The 27,037-nt window shown below is 35.3% G+C and overlaps 1 protein-coding gene across 6 annotated transcripts in view; it reads left to right on the forward strand.

Moving 5' to 3' along the window:
* Positions 1 to 27,037, forward strand: part of VAV3 (vav guanine nucleotide exchange factor 3) — a 401,666-nt gene that overhangs the window by 345,932 nt on the left and 28,697 nt on the right. For all 6 annotated transcript variants that reach the window (XM_016923622.3, XM_016923599.4, XM_016923612.4 and 3 more), the window contains 4 exons: positions 8,336 to 8,401; positions 16,046 to 16,080; positions 22,850 to 22,966; positions 23,525 to 23,612. In XM_016923622.3, the coding sequence (XP_016779111.2) occupies positions 8,336 to 8,401; positions 16,046 to 16,080; positions 22,850 to 22,966; positions 23,525 to 23,612 (306 nt within the window). The remainder of the gene's footprint in view (positions 1 to 8,335; positions 8,402 to 16,045; positions 16,081 to 22,849; positions 22,967 to 23,524; positions 23,613 to 27,037) is intronic.

Consider the following 27,037-nt stretch of genomic DNA (forward strand, 5'->3'; position numbering starts at 1 on the left):
AGAAATTCTGTTGTGGTCCTTTTTCTTCCATTATTTTATTACTATGTAAGCTACATTCTGCCAAAATGACTAAAAGTTTGTGTCAATCACAGAATACTTTCAGTGGGCCATGAATTTGGAATTCCATCTGACGTGATTATTGATTTGATGGTGCAAGTGGTTTCAGTAAAGTATGCATGTGCACATGCCCTTAAGAATTGTGGCCAAATAATTTATCAAATTATAGCATATATTGAATTTTAATTATTCATGATAATTTGAATTCCTGAAGAATGAATTAATGAATGCAATTTCTAACAAATCAACCTTTATGTGCTTCGGAAAATAGACCGCTTCACACTGGGTTAAAAACGTCACTAAGAAGCTGAAATGTCCTTGTCTTCTGTAAATAAATGCTATCAGATTAAATTACTGGCCTGGCACAGTGGCTCATGCCTGTAATCCCAACACTTTGGGAGGCTGGGGCGAGTGGATGATTTGAGGTCAGGAGTTTGAAACCAGCCTGGCCAACATGGTGAAACCCCATCTCTACTAAAAATACAAAGATTAGCCAGGCATGGTGGTATGTGCCTGTAATCCCAGCTACTCGGGAGACTGAGGCAGAAGAATTACTTGAGCCCGGGAGGCGGAGGTTGCAGTGAGCAGAGATCCAGAGATCGCGCCATTGCACTCCAGCCTGGGCAGCAGAGTGAGATGCCGTCCCAAAAAGAAAAAAAAAAAAAGATTAAATTACTGACACACATCATCCCTAATTAAGAATTTGTGGATCAAATATTTTTTGGCCAACCAGGACTGAGTGGAGTACTGTGGGGGCATTGCAAAAGTGCGTATATAATGTAAGCAAAGAACATTGGTGGTAGCCGAGACATTGGAAATCCTTAGGTCGTGCTCTGTGTTTCACAGGTGAGGATAATGAAGCCAAGAAGGGTTGAATGACCTATTCAAGATCAGAAGGCCAAAAATAAAACCCAGGCTCCCAACTCCCTAATCCTATCAAATTATCACCTCACAGGTTTTTTCCTGATCAAAACTATCACAAAAATCTATGAAAATAACCAAAGCAAAAGTGAATTAAGGAAATGGCATTGTCTGAATGAGATCCTTGAAGATGTGTCCACGTCTATTCATTTTTAATTCCTTAGTATGTAACACAGTGCCTTGTGCATATTAGGAAGTCAATAAACTTTTCTTTAAAGCACTACTTTTGCTCTTAGTAGAAAAGTAACATTCTTTAAAAATATCTCATGCTGCCATGAGCATTTAGTGTTTACGGTGCTATGACTCAGAATATTTTCTTTGTAATTAGTTATGATTAAAATTGCCAAGGATAGAAAAACATTCATTTGTTGTCTGCCAGTATTAGAAAAGCAAATTTCTTTGGGCCTTTGTTCAGCCTGGATTGGTTTTGGGTTATATGGCTTCTCACCAAGATATGGTAGAACCTGATTCTTTCCAGATTTTGTATTGAGTAACAACGTGGGTTTTGGCTTACCTACATGTAGACTGGTTTTTGTTGCCGAATTTTTTTTTTCTATCATTAAAGGTATTCTCTTGTTTCTTTCACACACACACACAGTCATAAGACTATAATTTAGGATTGTATCATGTACATCCCACCCAGTGAGACTTTGGAGAAAAAGCATTAAGACACCCATGATCAGAGGATTCCCTTTCTTGCTGCAGAAACACAGGGACCTCACCAAATACATTTTTGAGTAACAGGAGAAACACTCGGTGAAGTCTCATTCCAGTGTTGTATTCATCTCAAATCTAATAAGTGTAGATGTACAGCTTATGGCTTTTAGTGGGTTTTTTTTCTCAGTATACATTTCACAACTTCTAATTTTTAAGGGTTTTTGACACTTCCATCTGCCAAAATTTCAGAGATGTAGTAAACACAATTTTGTGTGAATTGGAAAAACCATCAACTATAGTTGAAGCCTTTGTCATGTATTTTGATGACTCGATGCAATTATAAACCCATACAAATTGAAGGTAAATTTAATTTCAGAGATCCTAGACCAAGGTATGAGTTTCTTAGACCTATTCAGAATTCTAAGCCAATGACAGCCACTTTACAAGAGAACTATGCCAGAGATAGGGACATTTTGTACTGTCTTTTGAACAACCTCATGAACTTTCACTGTTTATACATTGGACAAAAGTTAAGGATCATATCCCCTTTTGACTAAGAAATAACAAAAATGCATAGCTTATGCTTTTGTTCTTTTGTATGTGTGCGTGAGTATTTTGGAATTAATGGTAGTGGCCATCATATAACCATATGCAGGTAGGCTTGGCAAGTTTTCAAAGTGTTCACTGATAGAAAATGCATATCTTACTCATCATATAGGAAGCAATTAACAATGAAAGAATATGTGTACTGCCAAGAAAGCATTTGAGTAAAGGAATGGACTGTCAGGAATATAATAGTTCCCGTTCAGGTGAAAGTGATATGAGAGTCTATGTTCCTTGCGGCTTAGCAAGTTTACTGAAATATAAAGAGAGTGGTAGGGTTGTACATAGGATTAGACATTTCTATTTTAATAACACATGAATGGGCCAAATAAAAAAGGAAAACTTAGAAATGAAGTAAGTGATTGACAATAATCAAGAAGCAATATTATGGATAAAATAAAACAAGTATTTAGCATTTGCAAAGTACTTTCATGCATATTAATTCTTTGATCCTTGTAACAACCTAGTGAGGGATGTGTGGCAGATCTTGTCATCATCCCTGTTTTACCACTGAGACTTGCAAAAGGTTGCACATCTTTTTATAGCAGAGCTAGAAATAGAACAAGCTCTTCTGATGACACATCCTATGATACTGCCTTTGTGTGTTTTCCAAGAACTATCCCTTATGTATATGTAACTGATGATGGTTACAATATGGCTGCAGCTGTGATTAAAAATCTCTCCTTACCAAAGGCTAGTTTCTGACTCGGTCTTTTCCTGATCACCTCCTCTTTCCTGGTTTTTTTCTTTTATTGCATGTCCTCACAAACTTCATCAGAATAATGCCAAAAACAGTGTGTTCATCTTTCCGTCCATCCTTCCTTCCTTCCATCTGCCCATCCAATCAATAAACTAATTTGTGTGTACAGTGTATTCACCTATATTCCCATTATTCATGGCCATGCTGTACATCTTCTTTCCCCAAACACTCAACCTGTGTATTTCTGACAGCGGGAAGTGACTGGGCAGGGTGACAGTCGCTCTGACCATTACCCATGTGTGATAAATTGCTTAGTAATCTCCACAGCACCATCGTGCATACATTGAGAGTGTTTAGGGCATTGTAACTTGGGAGAATTTCCAATCGTTCATAAATAACCATTAATCTGTCCCTTTTACATTCAGCTTTCCACATCTGTTTCAAATTGTTCAGTGCTATTCCAGGAGTGCATTAAAGCTCCAATCCAGGTAGTATTAAGGGGATAAATGAGCCACAGGGAAGAGACACTGTATTTTTCTCAAAGCAGTTCTTTCTCCTTTTTACAGAGTTAGGAGCCAAGCAATTTACGATTAAGATTTTCAGAAGATATGCTTTGTCATTTTAAGCCATCCTTGTCTGTGGGTTTAAAAATGAGGTTTTAGCTCTAGCATCCTGGCATACCTTAATGTATTTCTCTGTACAGGTAGATTGTGAATATCATTTCTACCAGCAAACTTGAAGTAGTTTTAATTCATCATGATTCAGTGTGGATTCTTATTGAAGAAAAATGAAGAATAGTTAAAACCTAAGGTCAGTTAGAAATAAATAAGTGCCAGAGTATGCATTTATGTTTGTGATGTTCGGGAATGTCAGAAGAAGTTGTCAATAATTTTAGTTTGATACATTTTCTACAGGAAAAAAATTGCTTTTCAGGAAAAAGGCATTGTTATTTTATGAATTATAATTTAATATTATGTTGCTTTATGTCTGCTCCAGATAATTGAATGAAAATTATACAGGTGCATTTTTTTCTTACCATATAGTACCCGTAAGATATTTTCTCATGTGCTTTCCAAAGAATGTATTTTCATAAGAATGACCCAACCTGTACTGTGAGATTTACAAAAGTCTCATCACATAGTACAGAGATGCCCTGCAGAATAAATGCATATAAAGATAGCACCGTATGGTATATCAGATGACACCTAAGTATGAGAGAGGAATGTTTTCAAGTTGACCTTGAAGATGTTCAGGGACTTACAGAACAAATACGAGGCAGGAGGATAACTAAAAGATGATTCCCTATCTTTGGCATTTGTAGTACTCATAAAAGGGATGACAAGCTGATTATCTGACCCAGAATAAAATGCCCACAGAGTAATGTAAAGAAGAAGGAAATTCAGTTGCATGTCTCTCACCAAGGTTAGTAAAAACCTCATATCATCACATAAAGTACACTAAATCATTGGATTTGAAGTTGGTCTATTTCATAGTTACAGTCTGCAGTTTCATCCATGCATAGGGGATTGACAGCTGCTCCACCCATTAGTATTAATGAATTACCAACGCACATCCCACACACATCCACCAAGAAACCAAAGAAAGCCCTCCTACACACTACTTTGTTTTGAATTCTCCAAATGTTGTAGGATAGCTATCTTTTTAATAAGTAGAAGTTGTTATATAGCTAAAGCTGATAAGACTATGAATTAGTAAGTAATTGTAACTTTATTCATACGTTAAAATAGGTTAAATTATCTCTCACCTCTCTGTCATCTAAGGAATGCCTATGACCATTTAAGAAATGGGACCTGAACTGCTAGGGCATTTTATTAAAGAAAAAACAATTCAGAATGACATTGGCAGCCTGTTTAGTGAAATTTTTTTCCCTCCTGAAGGACCTTCAAGAGTGTCCTTTAAAAGAGGTGAAAAAGAACAAAATGAGTTATGATATGATGACCATGTGTACCTGTTTACCCAGAACAGTTCAATTTATGCCATTTGTTCTGGCATAGTTATTAGTCACTACCCATTTACTCTCAAAAGGTCCTGATTTGAATGGAAAATTATATGTTCATCTAGTTTTAGAGCATTTCTTATACAACCACGGTCTCTTCCTCTACCCCTCTAGTATGATTTCAGTTCCCATTTATGTCTTTTGTGTGGAACACCTGTTTCTACAAAGGAAGAAAGAAACAACCATGCCAGTCCATACACTTTCATCAGCTAAAAAATTCATCTCTTTTTCCTACTCTTTTATTCTTTGGGTTCTCATCCTCTTTTCTCTGCTTTGTGACATTGCACTCCCCAACACTGTCCTTATAGAATATGTCAGGGACAGGTCAAAGAATGTCACTATATGAATATTTTCCTATAGAAACAGCTTAATCCTTTTCAGTGCTTGTCTGTGTGAACAAAAAAAAAGTGACATATAGTCATGAGTTACTTAATGACAGTGATACATACTAATAAATGCATCATTGTGTAAATGTTATGGAGTGTAGTTATACAAACCTAGATAGTGTAGCCTACTACACACCTAGGCTACGTGTATAGCCTCTTGCTGCCAGGCTACAAACCTGTATCGCATGTTACTGCACTGAATATTGTAGGTAGTTGTAACATTTGTGTATCTAAACATAGAAAAAGTACAGTAAAAGTATGGTATTATAATCTTATGGGAGCACCATCATTATAAAGTTAGTCATTGACTGAAATGTCATCATGTGGCACATGGCTTTATTTTATTCTTTTTAATGAAGAGGAATTTAGGGCCATGCTCCTCATTGACAGGGAACTATCAGATTGAGTTATATCTCCCCTTAGAAACATTTATTAAGGGCTCACTCTGTGTCTGACATCTTGTTATACAAAAACGACTGAGAGATTATCCCTTATGCCAAGGAACTCACAGTCTATTAATAGAGAAGACCATGTTGAACAATAATTACATATACTACTAGGAGTGAATACTACTAAAGCACTACTACTTCATGTATCACCAAGGATATGGAAAGGTGCGCATGGGATTCAATCTGGGATCTGCTCCTTGGGGAAGAGATGACAGAGTAGGTAATGTGTGAACTGAGTTTTGGAGGAGGAAGAGAATGAAGATATCAATTTACATGAGGGGCTCTGCATCAGGTTTGCTCTGAGAAAGTAGATAGCATTACATTGGCCAACATACACTGTCACAAAATATCACTTATTCTCCTGTACACTGCATTCTATAGATTAAAGCCTTTTGTTGTTCTGAAGAAGAGTGGAAGTTGACAGTTTACTATTTATAATAGCCATAATTTTCCAATTTGTTGATACACCTTCAAATATACTTTGGAAAGACCATTACAGAGCTCTCTCTTTGGCCTTTCCTCTGCAAAATAGACTTATTTCCTTTATGTACTCTCAAAGGTCTTGTTTGTTTTTTAAAGCATTCTTATTCTTTTCTCTTCTGAGCTTAATCAGTGTATGGTTCCCACCACACTCCTTTATATTTTGCACTCAGGTAGCATTGTAGTGCGTTTATATATAAAGGTCTGGCTAGTGGTATAGTCCCAAATACCATACTTATTTACTTGTATCTCACTGCCTGCTGAAAATAAACCATTATAGAGCACTTGATAAACACAGCTGAATGAAACAAACAGTTCATCCAACCTTGCAGTTACTGCTACCATCCCTCCCAGGTCTCTGATTCCTCTCTCTCCTGATCGTTTCTTTCTGCCTTGTTGTTTCACTAATTTCTGTAAATTCTGTCTTCTATCTTCTCTTTACATTTTTTCCAAGTGATGCAGCCTTGCTCCAATTTTCAGATTCCTCTCTAAGTCATCTAAGTCTGTGTTGTATGGATGGATTCTCTAGTCACCTCCTACCTCCATTCTTCATACTTTTCCCAGTCTTTAACTCAGAAACAGATCATCTTCTCTTCCCATATCTAATCCACTGGCCAGTTCAGCAGACTTAGTTAAATAGTGTCTTCAGCATGTGTTTCTCTCCCTCCAATTCCTTTCCTTACCGTGGGATCAGTTTCCTTGTGATATTCTCGACTCCAAAAGTGAGACCCATCTAGGAGCCATATTCCACATTGGTGCAAGTTTAAGTCTTCTAAAACATACAACACCTTTAAAGAAATGCCATCACCAATGATAGAATTCAGCTATCACTGTCAAATTGTTTCCTAACTACTTTTTATATTTAAGTCCCACTGTCTTTCTTCATGAGTCTCTATTATGCTTGTACAGAGAGGCAGTGCAGAGCCCTGAAGTTAGAACATCTGAGTTTGATTTATGGCTCTGTACTTGTTAGCTCTGTGACCATGGGCAGATTATTTACTTTCTCTGTGTCTCATTTTCCTCATCTGTAATGTGGGGATAGTAACTGGACCTACCATAAAGGATCATAGCAAGGATTAAATAAAACACTCAGAGCAGTGTCTAGCACATATTAAGGATTCAATAAGTATTAGTATTTTTGCAGTTTAATGATAAAAACCACAATTACTTTTGCACCAACCTAATAGAGTCCTATTCTCCAAAATCTCACGGTCTTCTTCTGTTAATAAGTATCCTATTTCTTTTTCTTAAATCTGAAAATCATCCAAAACTTACATTTCACTGTTTTCTATTTTCACATCTTGAAATCTCATCTTGCTAGAAAGACATTCTCATGTCTTCTCTTAGACCGGTAGTATCCATTTATATGGAATTCATAATTATATGCCTTCACAAAATTCATATGATCTGCTTATGCCAATGAATATAAAGGTGAAAGATAGAAACTGCGGTTATCTCTCTATGGTAGGTGTCCCCAACCCCCAGACCGTGGCCTGTTAGGAACTGGGCCACACAGCAGGAGGTGAGCTGCCAATGAACAAGCGTTACTACCTGAGTTCCCCCTCCTGTCAAATCAGTGGCGGCATTAGATTCTCATAGGAGCGCAGACTTGACTGTGAACTGCGCATGTGAGGGATCTAGGTTGCACTTCCTTTATGAGAGTCTAATGCCTGAGGTGGAACAGTTTCCTCCCAAAACCACCTGCCGCACCCCCAGCACCCACCTCACCTCACCCCACCCCACATCCCTGGGGCCAAAAACGTTGGTGTCCACTGTGCGATAGGATTGAGAGATACAAAGCTAACAAAATTGAAGGGTAGATTGAAAAATAAACTTGAATTATTTTATGATCATGACCTGAAACCGCATGTAAAGTTGAACAACCAAGAAAACTATCTCTGCTTTTGCTTCCCTTTCTGATCCACAGTAAGTTAATGCTCAGGACTGGATATAACACATAAGGAATTCTAAGGATCCTAAGTAACAGTGCTATGTATGGGGCATCATGGGGTTATCATTTGTGGTAAATTTGTTCTCAACACTGGCATTTTTTTTTTTTCCTTAGGGCAGAAATTTGGCATCTGGAGAGGTTGGATTTTTTCCAAGTGATGCAGTCAAGCCTTGCCCATGTGTAAGTATTAGTATCTTAATTTTCTCTTGCTTCATTTTGTTTTTGATCCTGTGATTAATTGTGCAAAAATCTACAAAGGATGCTGGCCAGGTCAGTTATTAATTTTATTAATATTTTCTGGAAGCATCATTATTTTCAACATCGTTATAGTTCTATTGTCAGAATATGTTTTTAATATTAAGAAAATATATAGAAGAGGCAAATTTTACTTAGTAGAATTTATATAACTAAGTAGTCTAAAAGGTTTTAGAAGAAATAAACCACAGCTACAAATTAGACGCATTGTACAAGTTTCCCCTTTCCCACTGAACTGAGAATGGTACGGTCTGCCTCCAGTCACTTGGGTTACAGGGCGATATTACACTTCAGCTGATGTCTTTGAAAGCTTGCTAGAAAATGAAAAGTCCACAAATTTTTCAATCAAATGTCTAAATATATTTTCTATACTTTAGTGTGACATTACTTTTTATATAATGTCATAATGGAATTTTCTGAAAATATGAAACACAGATAAAAGGAGAATAAATGAACATTTCCTCAATTAATATTACGGGTGAATGTAACCTAAAATGTACTCCCTGGTGTGTTATGATACTGATAAATTTCTGTTTAGGGTAACATGATTTTAGTATCATAATATGGTATTATGGGTGATGTTTTCCACACAACTTTCTAATTTATTGACTCCAAAGTAAATGAAATTTCTTTACTAATACGATGGAGATGATTGCCTGAAGGGGAAAAACTCTCCTTAATCTATCGTGCTTGCTATATTTCAGTAGTTACTGAATTTCCAAACTGGACATTCTTTTTACTGTTAGAAACATGAGAATCTGCCATCCTTGGCTCTAGAAGGTGCCCTATAGGATAATTTACTCCACTCATTCAAGCTTAATTACTTTCAAAATCAAAGAGAATAGAAAAGCGTCTGTTACTCTGTTGTTTCTGTGATCTAATATCACATTTGTTTAACTTTTATTTTAGGTTTAGGGGTACATGTGCAGGTTTATTATTTGGGTAAATTGCATGTCATGGGGGTTTGGTGTACAGATTATTGTGTCACTCAGTTTCTAAGCATAGTACCTGATAGGTAGTGTTTAGATCCTCACCCTCCTCCCACCTTCCACCCTCAAGGAGGCCCCTGGAATCTGTTGTTCCCTTCTCATGTCCATGTATACTCAATTTTAACTTTCACTTATAAATGAGAACATGTGTTACTTGCTTTTCCGTTCCTGTGTTAGTTCACTTATGATAATGGCCTCCAGCTCCACCCATGCTGCTGCAAAGGGCATGATCTTGTTTCTTTTTATGGCTGTATAGTATTCCATGGTGTATATGTACCATATTTTCTTTATCCTGAAACATATGGGCATTTAGATTGATTCCATGTTTGTGAATATTGCTGGGATGAACATAAGCATGCATACCTTTATTTGTAGAACAATTTATATTTCTTTGGGTATATACTCAGGAATGGGATTGCTGGCTCAAAAGGTAATTCTGCTTTAAGTTCCTTGAGAAATTGTCACACTGCTTTCCACAAAGGCTGAATTACTTTACATTCCCACCAGCAGTGTATAAGCATTCCCTTTTCTCTGCAACCTTGTCAGCATCTGTTATTTTTTTACTTTTTAATAAAAGCCATTCTACTGATGTGACATGGTATCTCATTGTGGTTTCAATTTGTATTTCTTTAATGATTAGTAAAATTGAGCATTTTTTCAAATGCTTTTTGGCCAAGTATATGTATGTCTTCTTTCCAAAAGTGTCTGTTCATGTTATTTGCCCACTTTTTAATGGAGTTGTTTTTTGGCTTGTTATTTTATTTACATTTTTTATAGATGCTGTATATTAGACCTTTGTCAGATGCATAGTTTACAAATATTTTCTCCCATTCTGTACATTGCCTGTTTACTCTCTTGATAGTTTCTTTTGCTGTGCAGAAGCCCTTTAGTTTAATTAGGTCCCATTTGTCAATTTTTGTTTTGTTGCAGTTGCTTTTGGCATCTTAGTCATTAAATCTTTGCTGGGTCCTATGTCAAGAATGGTATTTCCTAGGTTATCCTTCAGGGGTTTTATAGCTTTAGGATTTACATTTGCCTTCAATCCATCTCGAGCTGATTTTTGTATATCATATAAGGAAGGGGTTCACCTTCAGTCCTGCATATGGCTAGCCAGTTATCCCAGCACCATTTATCAAATGTTTAGCTGCCACTTACAAGTGAGAACGTGTTATTTGCTTTTCCTTTCCTGTGTTAGTTCACGTATGATAATGGCCTGCAGCTCCATCCATGTTGCTGCAAAGGACATAATCTTGTTTCTCCCCTTTACTGAACAGGGAATCTTATCGCCATTGCCTGTTTTTGTCAGCTTTGTCAAAGATCAGATGGTTAGGTGTGTGGCATTATTTCTGGGCTCTCTATTCTGTTTCATTGGTCTATAATGTTACATATTTTTTGTCTTATATTACATTACAGTCTTGAAAGATTATTGAAGTTTGTTACCACTCTTATTTAATTAGATAAGCTAAAATGATTCTCTATCTAGTTTTTGGACTTTGTATGAACAAGATTCAGGCTTCCTATCTGTAAAGTAGTGATGTATATCTGTAGGCAGGTGGCAGAATATTGTACATTCTAACATTAAGAAGTTTGGGAACCTAAAGACATCAAATCAAGAATATTAAGCATTGAATGTACCATGTACTGTTTTCTGTTTACATCCTCTTGAATAAGGCATAAAAATGAGCACTTGAAGTTTTGTTTTAGGTATAGTCTGGCACAAAGTAGGCATTTAATAAATTACTGTTGAATGAATGAACAAAGGAGTGAAAAAGCAAATGCAAGTCCCTAGCTGTATATAGAACATTACCAATGGTAGATACTAATTAAATCAGCCTGTAGAATCATATTGAATGATATTTGCTGACCCAAGAAGTGGCTAGAAGGAGAAATATGTTCACAAATTTTAAGATGACAGAGAAGTAGAGTAACTTATAATTGTAAGCAAGACTACTAAATATGGTTGTTTTTTGTTAGTAGCTACTTTAAATTTTACTGCTTAATGAAATTATAGATTAATTTTTTAATTATAGGGCAAGTTAAGTGAAGATAAATAGAGGGGAATTTGAAGAGGAGGGGATAGTTTGAGGGAGTTTGGAAAATGGTATTGCTTTTGATTCTGGGATATATTGTTTATCAGGGGTCCATGAGTAGTGCTGAATGTTCTATTCTGGGCTTAAAATTTATTTTCCTGCATTTGCTACATCCATCTCCTCAAAAGTTCTGATATAGGCAGGTAGAAACCTAGAACTGAGGAAAACACAGGCGGTTCATAAATGGGTCAACTTCATTTCTAGCAATATGGCAACGAGAGACAAAGCCTGGAACTGCAGCACAATGCAAACTTGGGTATATCCCTGATTCCAGGAGCCCTTGGTGGATGAACTAGGAGAAAACCCATCCCACCGATGATGATATGCCTACTTTGGTATTGGTTCAGGATTGGGAAGAAAAAAGGAAAGCAGTCTCCCCTGAGAATTTCTAATCTTAAATCCAAAACCATCCAGATGAAGGGCTGGAATTCATACCAGCTCTACTACCTAAATAATTCTAAGCTAGAAGTGTAGTTTAAAATTATTCCAGATTATTCCACTGCACTCCAGTCTGGGTGACAGAGCAAGACTCCGTCTCAAATAAAAAATAAAAATTAAAAAAATTATTCCACATTGATTATTCTCCCAATGAAAATTCAAGTGCTCTCTGGATTGGAGCCTCTTTGCACACATTCCTCAAAGGATTTTTAACATAAAGTCCTAGGGAACATACATTCACAATTTGAAATCATTAAATCAATCCAGAAACAAACCACCTTATGCCAAGATCAGCAGAAACAATAAAATATATAATTAAATCCACAAATATAGCAGATAATTGAATTTTAGATACTAAATTCAAAATTTTATACTTAACATGGTTTAAGAAATTAAAGGGAACAAAAATCTAAGAGGAAAGGAAGACACTAATTGGGCATATATGAAAATGATTCAGGTATAGTAATTGAAATAAAAGCCTTAATGGACATATTACATGGCATATCAGACACAGTTGTGTAGGAAATTGGAGGAGAAATCTGAAGAAATTGCTCAAAGAGCAGTTAAGAGAGATTAAGAAGTTAAAAATAAAACAGAAAATGGAGTGATGAGATACAAATACATTTAATAGAAGGAGAGAAAAGAGATAATTGTAGAAAAGCAATATTCAAATAAACAATGCCTGAGAACTTTCCAGATTCTATAATAAAACTAATCTTCAGAGTCAAGAAGCATATATTAAAATTAATCAACACCTGGATGCATTGTAATGAAACCAGAAGACATTAAAGACGAATATTAAAACTGAGAGAAAAGACAGATTATCTATAAAAGGTTGATTATTAGACCCAGCTAACGACAGAAGTAATAGAAGCAACAAGAGTTTCCACTTCTGGTAACTGTTGAATAGCTCCTATTGGACCAATACTCCCACACATAACTATAACTTGTGGACAAAATATCAAAACAAAACTATCTGAAGGCACTGCCCAGGAGAAGATTGACACTTGGAAAAAGGAATGGCACTAGGATGAGTTTCTTTGTTTTATGGCTAGCTCAAAGGCAGGCACTGGATTGTACCATGCAGGGTAGCTAAAATTCAGATAGAAACCTTATGGTATTTCTGGCTTAAAGAACCAGATTATGGAGTGAGTTTAAAGCAGTCTCAGCAGCTGGAAAAGGAGGTAGGAAGTCTTAAAAAGAGTCAGAGAGAGGAAACCTCAAATTCTGTGTATAAACTTTAAGGAAAGCCAGGTTCTTTTTAGGAACATAAGAAAATACAGAGCCTCTACAGTTTATCATTCATTCAAATTGTCCAAGATACAATATAAAATTACTCAGTATGCAAAGGAGCAGGAAAATGTGAACCATACTTAACAGAAAAGAGAATGAAGGGAGATCAACCCTGTGATTTCCTGTATGATGACTTAGGAAAAGATTTTAAAAGCAGCTGTTATCATGGTGCTCAAGGACACAAAGGAATACATGTTTATAATGAATGAACAGAAAACCTCAAAAGAGAAATAGGAACTACAAAAGAACCAAGTAGAGATTGTACAGTGTGAAACTACAGTGTCTGAATTAATATCTGAAACAATAAGAATATGTTAAAAGTTGTGAGAGAAAATTACTATCCTCTTAGAAATTTCTCAAAAAAAGGATGAAATAGTGATGGTTTATTCAAACAAACACAAAGTTCACTTCTAAGTGTGCCATCTAGCTTCATAAGGTATACTTCAGGAAGAAGCACACATGAATAGACACATATATATTTATTTATATATATATATAGACCCATATAAATATTTCTGTATGTATGTATGTGTGTGTGTGTGTGTGTGTATATATATATATATATATATATATATATATATATATATATATATATATATAATTTTGTACGGATACTATATTCTCAATAAAATGTTTTTTTAAAACTACATGTTCATAGCAGAAGTTTCGCAGTGTTAGTGGACTATGGTGCTGGGAGAAAATGGCATTAGAGAAAAATAGTAACTGTATACTCAAAGATGAAAAAGTTCCCAAAAGGAAATTAACTGTAATCTTAAATATGAAGTACCTATCCAGACAAGGACCCATAGTACACAGAAGAAAGTGCAGAGGGCCTATGACTGATGGAAAAGGATAGGACCCCACCTGAGTAATATGGATCATGGCTGGGAAGGTAGTCCTGGATCTTCACATGTCAGAATGCACCCACTGAAGAGAGAAAAGCTCTAGTGGGACACCAGGGTGGAATAGCCTCAGTTACCTGTTCTGTTTTAGAATCTTCTGTCACTGTTTCCTTTTTTGGATCTCCAGCCTTTTTAACAGCCAAAGGAGTCCACAGCCAGAATATTTTGAAATTCTTTACTCTCCTCCTTCCTGTCTCCTTTTGTTTTGTTTTGTTTTGTTTTTTTGGTTCTCTATGGAAAGCTTGGTTTAAGAATAAATATATACATTATACTTTTAAAGAACACAGGGAGAGGGAAAGAGGAAATATTTTTCGCATCAGATTTCAGAAGCCATGTATATCTTATCATCAAAGGGTAAACTATTGAAGATCAGTTTATTTGTGAAAGCAAAGTTATGTAAGAAACTATTTGAATGATTAGAATGGGTATAATTTACCTTCAACATTAATTGCTGTTTATTAGGATTTTACAAAGTTGTGATTTTAAAAATGTAATCCATAGGATAAAAATATTTGAATATTAATAATCAAAGAAATGTTCTGACTAGAAAGATGATTTTTGGTACAGTTTGAGTATTCCTCATTTGAAAATCTGACATCTGAAATGCTCTAAAGTCCAAACTTTTTAAGCACTGACATGACGCTCAAAGGAAATGCTCATCGGAGCACGTACGATTTTAGATTTTTGGATTAGGGATGTGGAATGTAATTCAAATATTCTAATTTTTTTTAATCCAAAATGTGAAACATCTCTAGTCCCAAGGATTGCAGATAAGGGATGCTCAACCTGTAGATAACTCTTAACCTGGAAGGGCAAAATAGTAACAGCACATTATGAAGACCAACATGGCTAGAGACATGTTCACATTGGCTAGTTCTCTGAAATACTATAGTTTTTACTGTTCCAAATGAGGGAACAGTATTTTTCAATCACCAAATATAAAAATCCCATTAATAGCATGAAATGCATATATCAGATATTTGGACATGAGACAAACTATCTGTACTCCTATTCATAGGAATTTTTAAAGTAACCCTCTCTATAGAATGTACTTTATTTCTTATTTTTAACATTAATATACCTGCTTTGTCTTTGTTCATTTTCTATTTGACCATTAGCAGCTACAAGTTTTCTTTCTTTCTTTGAATAGCAAATGCAATATTTTTCCTTGTGCGAAGCTCTATGTGAAAAAAATGGAAAAATAAGTATTTTCCATGCCTTTTTTCTGAATAAAAGGTTCTTAGTTGGTAGATTTTTAAATCAGAATTTGGAATTTATTACAAAATAAGAGTCTATATCCAGTGTATGTTGTTTATTTTGCATGTTTTCCCAATGTCTTGGAAAAGTAAAGAGCTATTTGGTTTTCTTAATAATGTTTTCACTTTAATTTTCTTTGATAAGATTAAATTGCCTTGATAATAAATAATAAAATATTAAAAATATTAAATACCCACATCCAGTGTATATTTTTTATTTTGCATGTTTTTCCAAGGTCTTGGAAAAGTAAAGTGCTATTCGGTTTTCTTAATAACGTTTTCACTTTAGTTTTCTTTGGTAGGATTAAATTGCCTTGATAATAAATATTAAAAGTTTCCAGTTCATATTCGCCTGCTATCTCTCCTCTTAGAGTTACAGTGGCAGTAAAATGAATGAAAGAATGAATTAAAGTGAAATGAATTATTTTCTACTTATCTGACAGATACTATGATTCACTCTGTATAAAATTACCGATGGATAGTTCCAGGACTGTGCTACTTAGGGTTTTATAGAGCTGAGTCAGCTGAACTGAATTAATGATTGATTTCTAAAAGCTTCCCTTAAGTAAACTTAATCTGTTTTTGCTTTTTTATATCCTAGGTGCCCAAACCAGTAGATTATTCTTGCCAACCCTGGTAAGTATTAAAAATGTTTATGTAGCTAGGTTGAAAATACCATACCCTTAGCTCCAGGATGCCTTAAATGTGGGGGTAGTAAACCATATTCCATTTCCATTTGTCTCGGCTAAAGGTGTTTTCTGATGTAACAAAACACCATAATGAATTCATGTATTGCTGACCTTTCCATATCTTTATCTGCGAGGGAGGTGTGTGTGCATGCATGAGTGCCCAGTGCCCTTGACTGATAATTTAAAGTTTATACCAGCCACAGAAAGGAATGGAACATACACATATGTATCTTATATTTTACAGATTTAATAAAGCAGAGAGAAAAATATGATTTCATTGTCTAAAAACTAAAAATTAGCTCAAAAAGGACAGTAGTAGTTTTTTTTTATTATTTTTTATAGTTTTAGAGATGGGGTCTTGCTCTGTCGCCCAGGATGGAGTGCAGCGATGCCATCATAACCCATTGCAGCCTTGAACTCCTGGGCTGAAGTGATCCTCCAAAGTGCTGGGATTACAGGTGTGAGCCACTGCTTCTGGTTGACACTAGTAGCTTCTAAAAATAAAATTTACAACATATGAGAGCAACAAAATATAAGGATGGGGCACCCTTACCACTTGGAGGCTGACAGTATCATTAACAAAACCTAGGAAGTGTAACGGATAGTAATTATTATTTTCTAGATATCTCCAACTATTAAAAAATATATTTAGGATTTAGTATAGTCATGATGTCATAATAACTAATATATACTGAGTATTTACTATATGCTTTGTACTGTACATGTTTTGTTTTATTTCTTCAACATTTATATAAGAAAAGTGGTGGTGACTGTTGTTATTTTTTATGGGTGAAGAAACAAAGAAACAGAGCATGCAACTAGTGAGTGGTAAAGCCAGAATTCCAAGTTATGCCATCTGTACATTGCTATACTGCCCCCAAAATGCAGAATGTGAGCACATTACTCATTTCTATTTGTTTTCCTGAATTTTGTATTTGACTTCTCTTAAAAAGACTGAATCTAATTTTATTTTAGTGGTATTAAAATACATGCATAGGAATGAGATATCAGAATACATATATAAATATAATATCCTGGGAATATATAGTACTAGTTGGGTTTGCATGTTACCATGTGAGTTATCTGATATTTTTTACATGTTCTGATTATTTTCTGTTCTATAACAAAAGCATGGAAAATGCTGAGTTACTTTTCAAAGTGTAGGAATCCACTGTGCAATGTATGGGATTCTCCTCGGGCCCTCCTCCACCTTCCCTCCTCTGGCAGTCACTCTGCCTTCTGTAGTTACTGTCTACCCTTCCTGATATCCCTCCCTGGGCCTCAGCACTGAGCTTGCTGAAGAAATCGTGGCAGTTTGTGATAGAACTGGGAATGTGCTTCATTTTTACCTGATTGAAGACAATTTGAAGTCATTAGTGTCTGTGGAATTTTAAACTATAGTCCTGAAAGAAATTTAATTTGAGGTCTAGAGCTGATAGCATTGACAATCAAACTGAAAAACATCAGGAACTGTTAAAAATCTTGAAAGCGTGATGATCAGGTTTCTTCTCTTATACCATTTTTCATGTAACTGGGCATTATAGTTACAAAGGTAATGATTTGAGAGATAAAATGCTAATACCTCAAACTGCATGGATTTTATGAAATAAAATTATTAGGTACCTGAGAACCATTCAGGGCACCCGAAGGTAGGTTTTGTACCCTTAGTTTTAAAATGCACCCTTGCCAATATGTAAAATCCTACTGAAAATATGACCAGTTAGAATAATATTATTCTTATAAAAGCAAGATGTTCAGGCAAAGGGAGAGCCTTGAAAATAGGAAGAAATAAAGATGTAGTAGAATTTTAAAATCACTTTTCTTTTTTTCTTGAGCAACCTGGACAATCTATTTAAACTAAGCAGGCAGTTTGATGTGAAATGTCTTCTGCTAGGGAACAAAATGATCAACTCCCCCAGAAAATAGAACCTTCAATTTTAGAAATACTAAACTATTTAGAGAAAATTACTTTGCTTGATGGCATGGTAGTTCTCAAGTCACTGAGAAGTTAAGTATCACCAACTATATTATCTACTCATTCTTTCTACATTTAAAAGTAAGTTGTTTGCACAAGGTAAATTTTGTCTCTTGCATACAGAATGAAATAAAATAGAAAATTAAGATGATTGTCTTCAGTAATCTATGTTTTGGGGTATCAAAAGATAGGAATGAGATTTGGGACTGCAAACTGGGGAACTATCCTAAAATCTGTATGCAGAACAAGAGATAGATGTCAGGGTCCCTGCCTTTTCCCATGGTAGTCCGAACAAATTGCCCTTTCCTGCAGTGGCAGGAGACACTGGAGTTAGAAGGTATATTATGTGGAAAAGGTGAACCATATAGGGCCTAGATTTGGAAAGATCAAGCCTAGCAGAGACTGGGGAGATGCCATAGTGAAAACAGAGGGCTCTGTATACTGAGTGATGATGCTCTCCAGTTCTCTTGTGTAGCTCAGTTTCAGCACTGTGACAGCTGGGTCCCATATACACATACTACCCTGTCTTGGTATTCAGACAGGAATTTGGAAGATTTTTGGCCAAAGAAACGAAATAGAGTTAAAAATCTAAAATCCAGACCTTTGGGTGTTTCCCAGCTCAGTCTTCAGGTTCTTGTCAAATGATCAGACTCAGCTGGGCGTGTTGGCTCATGCCTGTCCCTGCACTTTGGGAGGCCGAAGTGGGCGGATCATGAGGTCAGGAGTTCAAGACCAGCCTGGAACATAGTGAAACCCCATCTCTACTAAAAATACAAAAAATTAGCTGGGCGTGGTAGTGGGTGCCTGTAATCCTAGCTACTTGGGAGGCTGAGGCAGGAGAATCACTTGAACCCTGGAGGTGGAGGTTGCAGGCAGCCGAGATCACACCACTGCACACCAGCCCGGGTGACAGTGTGAGATTTCATCTTAAAAAAAAAAAAAAATCAGACTCCTACCCAGTGGACCTATTTTGGTGCTCACACACACAGAGTTTCCAGTCAATTGTGGATGCATCCTTCTTAAGTAACAAACAACAAAGAGTAACCATACATTTGAGGAAACCCTTGAACTAAAAAAAAAAAAAAAAAAGAAACCATTGGAGTGAGCAGACAACTTAAAAAAACTTTCATTTACATCTTCAAAATTAAGAGAAAACTTAAGTTCATTGGAAGTAAGCTCAATGTTTTAGAAAACAGTCAAAAAGGAGCTCTTATAAGTTAAATATTATAGAAGACTTGGGAAATAAAGTTTAGCAAATCTTCCAAAAAGTCAGAGATAGATAATATGAGAGAAGCGATGTGGAAGCTAGACTATTGACCCAGGGGATACAGCATTCAAGTAGCAGGAATTCCAGAAAGAGAAAACCAAGGGCAGCAATTATCAAAGAAATGATACAGAAATTTCTCAGAACCGAAGGACATGTGGCTCCAAATTGAAGATACTTCTGAAAGGCAAGGACAATATAAAAAAACACATTATCATGAAATTTTGCAGTATATAGAGAATACAGAAAGAATTTGAAGGTTTCTAGGGAGAAAAAAATCAGGCAACATACAAAGAATTAGAAATGGTATTGAATGGAAATTAGAAGACAATGAATCAATGTATTAATATTTGAGAGGCAAAATAATTTCTCACCTAGAATTCTTTACCCAATAACCAAACTATGAATATTGCAATAATATTCATAGCCAAACTATGAATTACTAGGTAAAATAAAATATTTTCATAGATGTGGGACTTTAGAGTGTTACATCCTGTGTATGTTCAGAAAAAGCTGAAGGATGAGCTAGTAAATCAAGGAAGAGGGAGATATAGAAACCAGGAAAGGGGACCAAAGAGAAGTCCCAGGACTACAGTAATTCAACAGGCTTAGTAGAGCAAGCAGTATCAATTAGAAGAGCGTGGAGGGCTCAGAAGAAAAGGCTCCAGAGAAAATTAACAGGTAGATTATGTGGTTGTCTTAATTCAATTCATGCAGCTATAGGTTGAGTATCCCTTATCCAAAATGCTTGGGACCGGAAGTGTTTTGAATTTCAGATTTTTTCAGATTTTGGAATATTTGCATAAACATCATGAGATATATTCAGGATGGAACCCAAGTGTAAACACAAAATTTATTTATGTTTTATATATATCTTATACACAAAGCCTGAAGGTAATTTTATGTAATATTTTAAATTTTGTGCGTGAAACAAAGTTTCGACTGCATTTTGACTATAATCTGCATTTTCCACTTGTGGAAACATGCTGACTCTCAGAAAGTTTCAGATTTTGGAGGTTTCTGAATTTCAGATTTTAAGATTAGAGATGCTCAACCTGTACAGTAGAATACCACAGAGATTGGTTAACTTATAAAGAAGATATATTTATTTGTCTCATGGTTCTAAAAGTTGGGCAGTCCAAAATCGAGGGGCTGCATCTGGTGAGGGCCTTCTCATTGCATAATAACATGGCAGGAGGTATCACAAAGCGAGGAAGCAGTGGGAGAGACAGAGAGAGAGTAGTGGATGAACTCATTCTTTTTATCAGGAACCTACTCCAAAGATAGCTAACCACTCCTATGATAAAGTCATTAATCCACTCATGAGGGCAGAGCCCCCGTGACCTAATCACTTTTTAAGGATTCTACCTTTCAATACTCTTATAACAATACTTAAATTTCAACATGGGTTTTAAGGGGACATTCAAACCATAGCAATGGTGTTGAAAAATGTATTTTGGGGAGGTATATTTGGAAAGAATCTGTGATAGAGACAGAGAACTTGAACAAACAAAAACATAAGCAATTTTATTTTGGAGGGCAGATATTCTTTGAATGAACACCATGCCAAAACTAGGCCAGATGACAGCTTGGCTTTGTAGAGGTTACAGAAAGGCAAGAGTGAGGAACAGCACTATAAAGGAGTGAGCACAGGTGGCAGGAAGAAGATGGTTTTCCTTCCTTATGTTTAAATTTGATAAGAAATTGTCATATAATTGTTTAGAAATACACAAGTAGAAATAAAAAATAGGTACAGTGTTTGAAATGGGACTTGGAGTAGAATGCTGGTCTGATGGAATACTGCTGCTTTTTCATTATTATAATGTCAATGGACTTTTAAAACTATATTAATGCATAGCTTTGGTAAAAATGCATACACTAAATACTAATTGTGATAAGTGCCACAAAAATAGGAATACTGTAATGAGAATAATGGAGTAGGTAGTACAAGATGCAGGACAACATTCTTTAGATGGTATGGTCAGAGAAGACCCCTCTAAACCTTAACAATGAGAAGGAATATTGTGTTGATAGGGTATGAGTGTTTCCAGACAAGAGTGCAGTCTGTGAGAAGACCCTAAGCGCAAAAGGAGCTTGAGAAACTCCTGGATCTGAAAGAAGGCTGGAGACTAGTGATGAAGGCAGATGTAAGAGATAAGGTTGAAGAGAGGTAGGCATGAGTCAGATTATACTAGGTCCTAGTAGTTCATGAGTTGTTATAACTTTTCTTTAAACGCAAGGTACCATCTGCATAAAATGCCTTTAGTTCCTCTTTTATACTAGATGGAAACCTAACATGTCCTCCATCAACAAACTTTTGCTGAATGCCTGCTATGTGCGTTTTAAATGAATATTAAGTTTGCATTACAGGTGGATGTTTATACAAAGTTACATGGGTCTATATGTGAACCAGAGGATTTTCGGGTACATTAATTATTGACTAGCTTTGAAAGAGAACCAATCTAAACAGAATTTTTCTTTTAAGTTCTATTGACTAAAATCTCTGATGTAACTTGCCAGGAGATTTTACACCTATGTATGATTTGAGGGGTCATTAAAGATTATTTTAAGATTGAATTTTGGCCTTTTATTATTACAGTTATTATGGAGTTTCTGTATGTTTAAGGCCAGCAAAGTCTAGGGAGATTGAATTCTGTTTTTGAAAAATATCAACCACACCGGTGGTATCAACTACTTGGGAGGCTGAGGCAGAGGCCTCCCTTGAACCCAGGAGGCGGAGGTTGCAGGCAGCTGGGATGGTGCCATGCACTCCAGCCTGGGCAAGAGAGAGAAGCTCTGTCTCAAAAAAAAAAAAAAAAGTTACTAGCATGTTAAATAGACTGCATTGCTTTGGGCTTGCCTGTATTTAGCAAATAAAGAGAATGAGAAATGTTCTTTCTATGCAAAAAAAAAAAAAAGAAAAATATCTACCTTTTAAAAGTAAATTTTACTCATTATTACTAATTGCTTAAGAAAATTTATCAAAATTGTGGACTATATGAATTAATCTCATAACAAAAAAACTATTTAAAATAACTTATTGCTAGAATTTTCTTTAAAAATATACTTAAAGGAGATTTCATTTCATAGTATATATAGAAAAGCTAAAATAAATGTGTCTGTGTATCTTATACAGGGCAGTCTCTCCCTACAAGTCTTTTTCCTTCCTGTCCCTAAGCTCCCCACAACTGTCTTTTTACCCAATACCCACTGACTCCTCTGTGTCCCATTTATTTACTAGGTGCTTAGTGGGTATTAGGCACTGTTCATTTTGCTGTTGTTAGTTTTGTAGAGCATTTGTGTTTGGACGTATTAAAGGACCTTTTTCTGATTTATTTTTCTTAAACAATGTAATTAATATAGAATTACCAACAGCTCAGATCTGCCACTAAATTAAATATTGAGAGATACTTACTTTTAGCCTCTGTTCTCTTCCAGGTATATTATCCAAATTTTCTGTGTCATTGTTTTTTACAGGTATGCTGGAGCAATGGAAAGATTGCAAGCAGAGACTGAACTTATTAACAGGGTAAATAGTACTTACCTTGTGAGGCACAGGACCAAAGAGTCAGGAGAATATGCAATTAGCATTAAGTAAGTAGGACAAGTACTTTTACAGAAATAGATTTCCTGTTTTCATAATTGCATAGACCATCTGACATGTATAACACTGAAGTTGAAAACCAAAGTTCTAATTGAAGAAGAAATAATGCATCTATCCAGACAGTTCATTAATACTTGAAAATATATCTTTGAAAAGCAGTAAAAAGTGTTATAGGTTGCTAATTGGCATATTAGATTTCTTTCATAATATTGTGTTTTGGTGGTTTGATGTGTGTATATTTCTAGTAAATACAGTATAAATTTCTAGATTTTTGTCTTATTTTTCTATATTTTCAAACTGAACTTAATAAATTGTGCATAATGAATAGTCAAATCCAACCTCCCTTCTCACTTCAAATATTGGTTGTATCCTCAACCAATCCAGTAAATATATTTTGTTAATTAGCTGTCACCAGTGTATTGGCATAGGTATATATTTTTGTCTGCAGAATTAATTCCTATAATGTTATTGGGGCATGCCCTCTGGTAATTATTGATTTCTACTGATTAAAAACACATTTATATTCATAAGTTATTCATTGCCTACAGGTACAATAATGAAGCAAAGCACATCAAGATTTTAACAAGAGATGGTTTTTTTCACATTGCAGAAAATAGAAAATTTAAAAGTTTAATGGTAAGCATTGATTATTACTTTTCAATCTTTTGTTTTTCTTTTGTTAGAAAGGTCATTTTAATTCTATAGTTTCTTGGAAATTTTGCTCACTGAAAAGTTATTTAAAGATAATCATATTCTAATTTTGCAACAAAATCCTGAAAATTCTAATTTATAAATCTCCAAGTTTTATATTGCTCAAATCATAATCTTCATTGTAAATTGTTTGCAGGTTTAGATAGAGTTTTGGTTTGTGTTTAAATGATACAGCAGATTTTAAATATACCTTTCTTTCCTCTTTTTTTCTTCCTTTGCCTCTATGTCCTGATTCAGGCAGAGGACAGTATTTTAAATTATAACACAAAAAGTTGTAATTAGTAAAATATGTCTAACATTTAGGTTCATTTTTTATAAAATGCAATATAAAGTCAAATTGAAAAGATTTTTGTATTTTTTGCTATTTTAAGTGATCTCTACCATGGTTCTCATTCATTATCTTAGATACTTTACGCATTAACAAGGTAACATTTTTGCCACTTAACAGTTGATATTTCATAGGAATTGTATATTTAAATGGAAATAGTATATTGTCAAATCACATCAAATGAATAAGGATTATTCCCACAGTTTAAAAAAAATAGAACTTATTCATACTTTTGTTAGCATATAAGAATATTTTGTGTATGTCATTTAAACAATGTGTATATGTCATTATGTATGCGTTGCTAACAGTAAACTCTAAATTCACATTTCCTTAAGTGGTCTCAAGTATGTTTCTCAAGTTTGGTAGTTTCCTGAGATAATGAAGAGTTTGGATATAGGACATAAGATGCATTTGTACTGCTAAGTACCTTGAGTAACATTGGGAAGGACCACTCATTGATTGAACCATCAATTAAATGATACATACTGCATCCTTCCAGAAAACATCTCAAAGCACTTTGCAGATGTTAACATTAAAGTTAAACTGAGTGTAAGAGAGCCTTACAAAATAGGCCAGCTTGAATGCCTTATCCAAAAATGTAGAACTGCTTCAAGGCAGGTGTCAGTGTTTTAAAGAAATTGAAGCATCTTGAGTTGAAAGAAAAATAAGAAAATCTCTGGATGTAAAGATCATTCCCAGTTCAAAAGCTAAGGATGGGCAGCAAGGTCGTGTCCTGGAAAATGTAAACTCTGTCAAATTTGTAACCAAGATCCAGGCATCCTCCCTGCTGGAAGTAACTTACATTCTGTTGAAACAAGCAGGCTGAGCACAGAGAGAATTGGACCAGAGGAGGTTCTTCATAAAATGAAAACTTGGAGGGAGGTGGCAAGTGGATGCACAAATAATGAATGACAGACACAGCTGAGACATGATAAAAGCACGCACAGGGGCTCTCCACATCTCTGCAAGACGTACCAGCTTGAGTTTTCACCTGCAGAACTTCCTTGGATGGTAATGAGGCTGCTCCACAGTGTTATAGTTACTATGGGACTTAAAAAACTGCTGCAGAGCCAAAGATAACTGCCAGCCTTGCAGACTTTGAAAGTAGCAAAAGTAACTCCCATCAGAGGAGACAAGCAAAGAAGATGAAAGGAATAGTCACTGAAAAGGGCCAATCAATTTAGCTTTGTGTCACCTGGGTTCAGCTCAAGGCAGTTCTTCAGAAGCCAAGGTTAGATGTGAAAAGCCAGTAATACCACAGTGACCTGGATTGGTAGACGTAGATACATGAGTTCCTATCTGCATGTAAAAGCTGCGATTATAGTGAAAGCAATAGAGACCCAGCATTAAAAAAAAATTGTGCCAGAGAGCCTTAAAAGTTTCTACAATGATATTTTCTGGAAAAATAACTAAAAGTACTTGTCACAGGACTAAAGTAAGCTTTTCTTATATGTTATGTATAAAATCTCAGCAATGCCACTATTAGAGACACGTGCATATGTGTTTTTTTCTCCATATCTGGGCATCTTTTGTAAGGAAGCACGTATCACAGTGTGTTAAAGGGAAGGAACTAAGAATTTTAGCAAAGCAAAATGAAACTAACAAACATTAGCAAAGGATGTAATTATGAAAAGAAAAACAAGGAGCTGGAAAAAAATCTCAATATCAGAAAAGTGCTTTTATCAAGTTTAGTAAATAACTATAAAAATTGCTGAAGAGGCAGCTGAACTAATCTGAAGCTACCCCTCCATTTTGTTTCTGTTCATTTGTTGAGCAAATTTATATTGAGTCCTTACTATGTGAAATCACTTTCTGGAGAACTCAAAAGGATTTAACCATTCTAAAAAGAAGCCTAAGAATCAGTAAATACGTCTACACCAAGAACCTCACCATAGAGCAGTCCTTGGAACCTAGGCTGGGAAATGCCACATGGATACTTGGTCAGAAGGAATAGCTCATGTTTTAGCAACCTGAACTTCTGGAAGGAGGTAGAAGATGATTAATTGGTGTGAAGGTTTCTCAAAATCAAGATCATACAAACTTCAAGGAGTTACCTTTTATCATGTTGGAGTCAAATAACACACTTGTCTATTATAAGTAAGGAGTGATCTGTGAATTTGAGTTGTTTCTTAAGAATAGTTCAGTATCCTCTTATTATTGGTATTAGTTTACTCTTCTATCTGTGAAACACAGTAGGGCCTGGAATTAAATTTAAATCTGGAAAGTGTGTAAAACATAAGCAAACTCCAGAGCTTCTTTTAAATTAACTGGTTTCTCAATGAGAAGATTGGCCTTAGGTGGTTTTGACCTAACCTTTTTCCCTTGAGTTTCAATAGCTTGGTTAATCAGAATCTTTGTTTTCCTTAGTCATTAAATTCAAATCCTAAATGAATTTCTGTATCCAGATTACAAGGCATTAATTTTGTTCTAATTTTCATGTATGCCAGACAGTCCATGTCCAAATGCTGTTTATAAACCATCTCCATTGCCTGTTTCCTTGGTAATTGGAATGACTGGCTCTCACTCATTATTTTTAAGAGACTTGAATTGTTGACACTGCTGTGTCAGTGTGAGATAAGGAAAGCTTAGCGATTTCTTTTGTTTAGAGTCTTCTTATTTACTTGTTGTACCTGAAGGTCAATGACTGTTAAAGCAGGGGTGGATTAGACTAAAATACAGAAAGCATAAAGGCAAATTGGAAAAGATCCATGGTGACACTATTTAGTTCTACCCAGTTAGAAACATGTAGGAAGATTTACCCTCATAAGACTGTAAAAATGGAACTAAAATATCTTCCATGCTTAGTGAAGTGATAAAGAGTGTTTTGCAGCTTACTAAGTAAGCCGCATGACCCTAGGCCTTGGAAAACTCATTTTTTCTTCCATAAAATTTTGGGGTGGGCGAGTATTAAATAATCACCAAATCATTTTTCAGTATGATAATTCTATGGTTTCTAGCCAAATTCACATAAATTGTAATTCATAGCAAGAATCATAAAATTCATATTACCTATAACAAAATT

Source organism: Pan troglodytes, chromosome 1 (genome assembly GCF_028858775.2).
Source record: "Pan troglodytes isolate AG18354 chromosome 1, NHGRI_mPanTro3-v2.0_pri, whole genome shotgun sequence".
Taxonomy (NCBI): Eukaryota; Metazoa; Chordata; class Mammalia; order Primates; family Hominidae; genus Pan; species Pan troglodytes.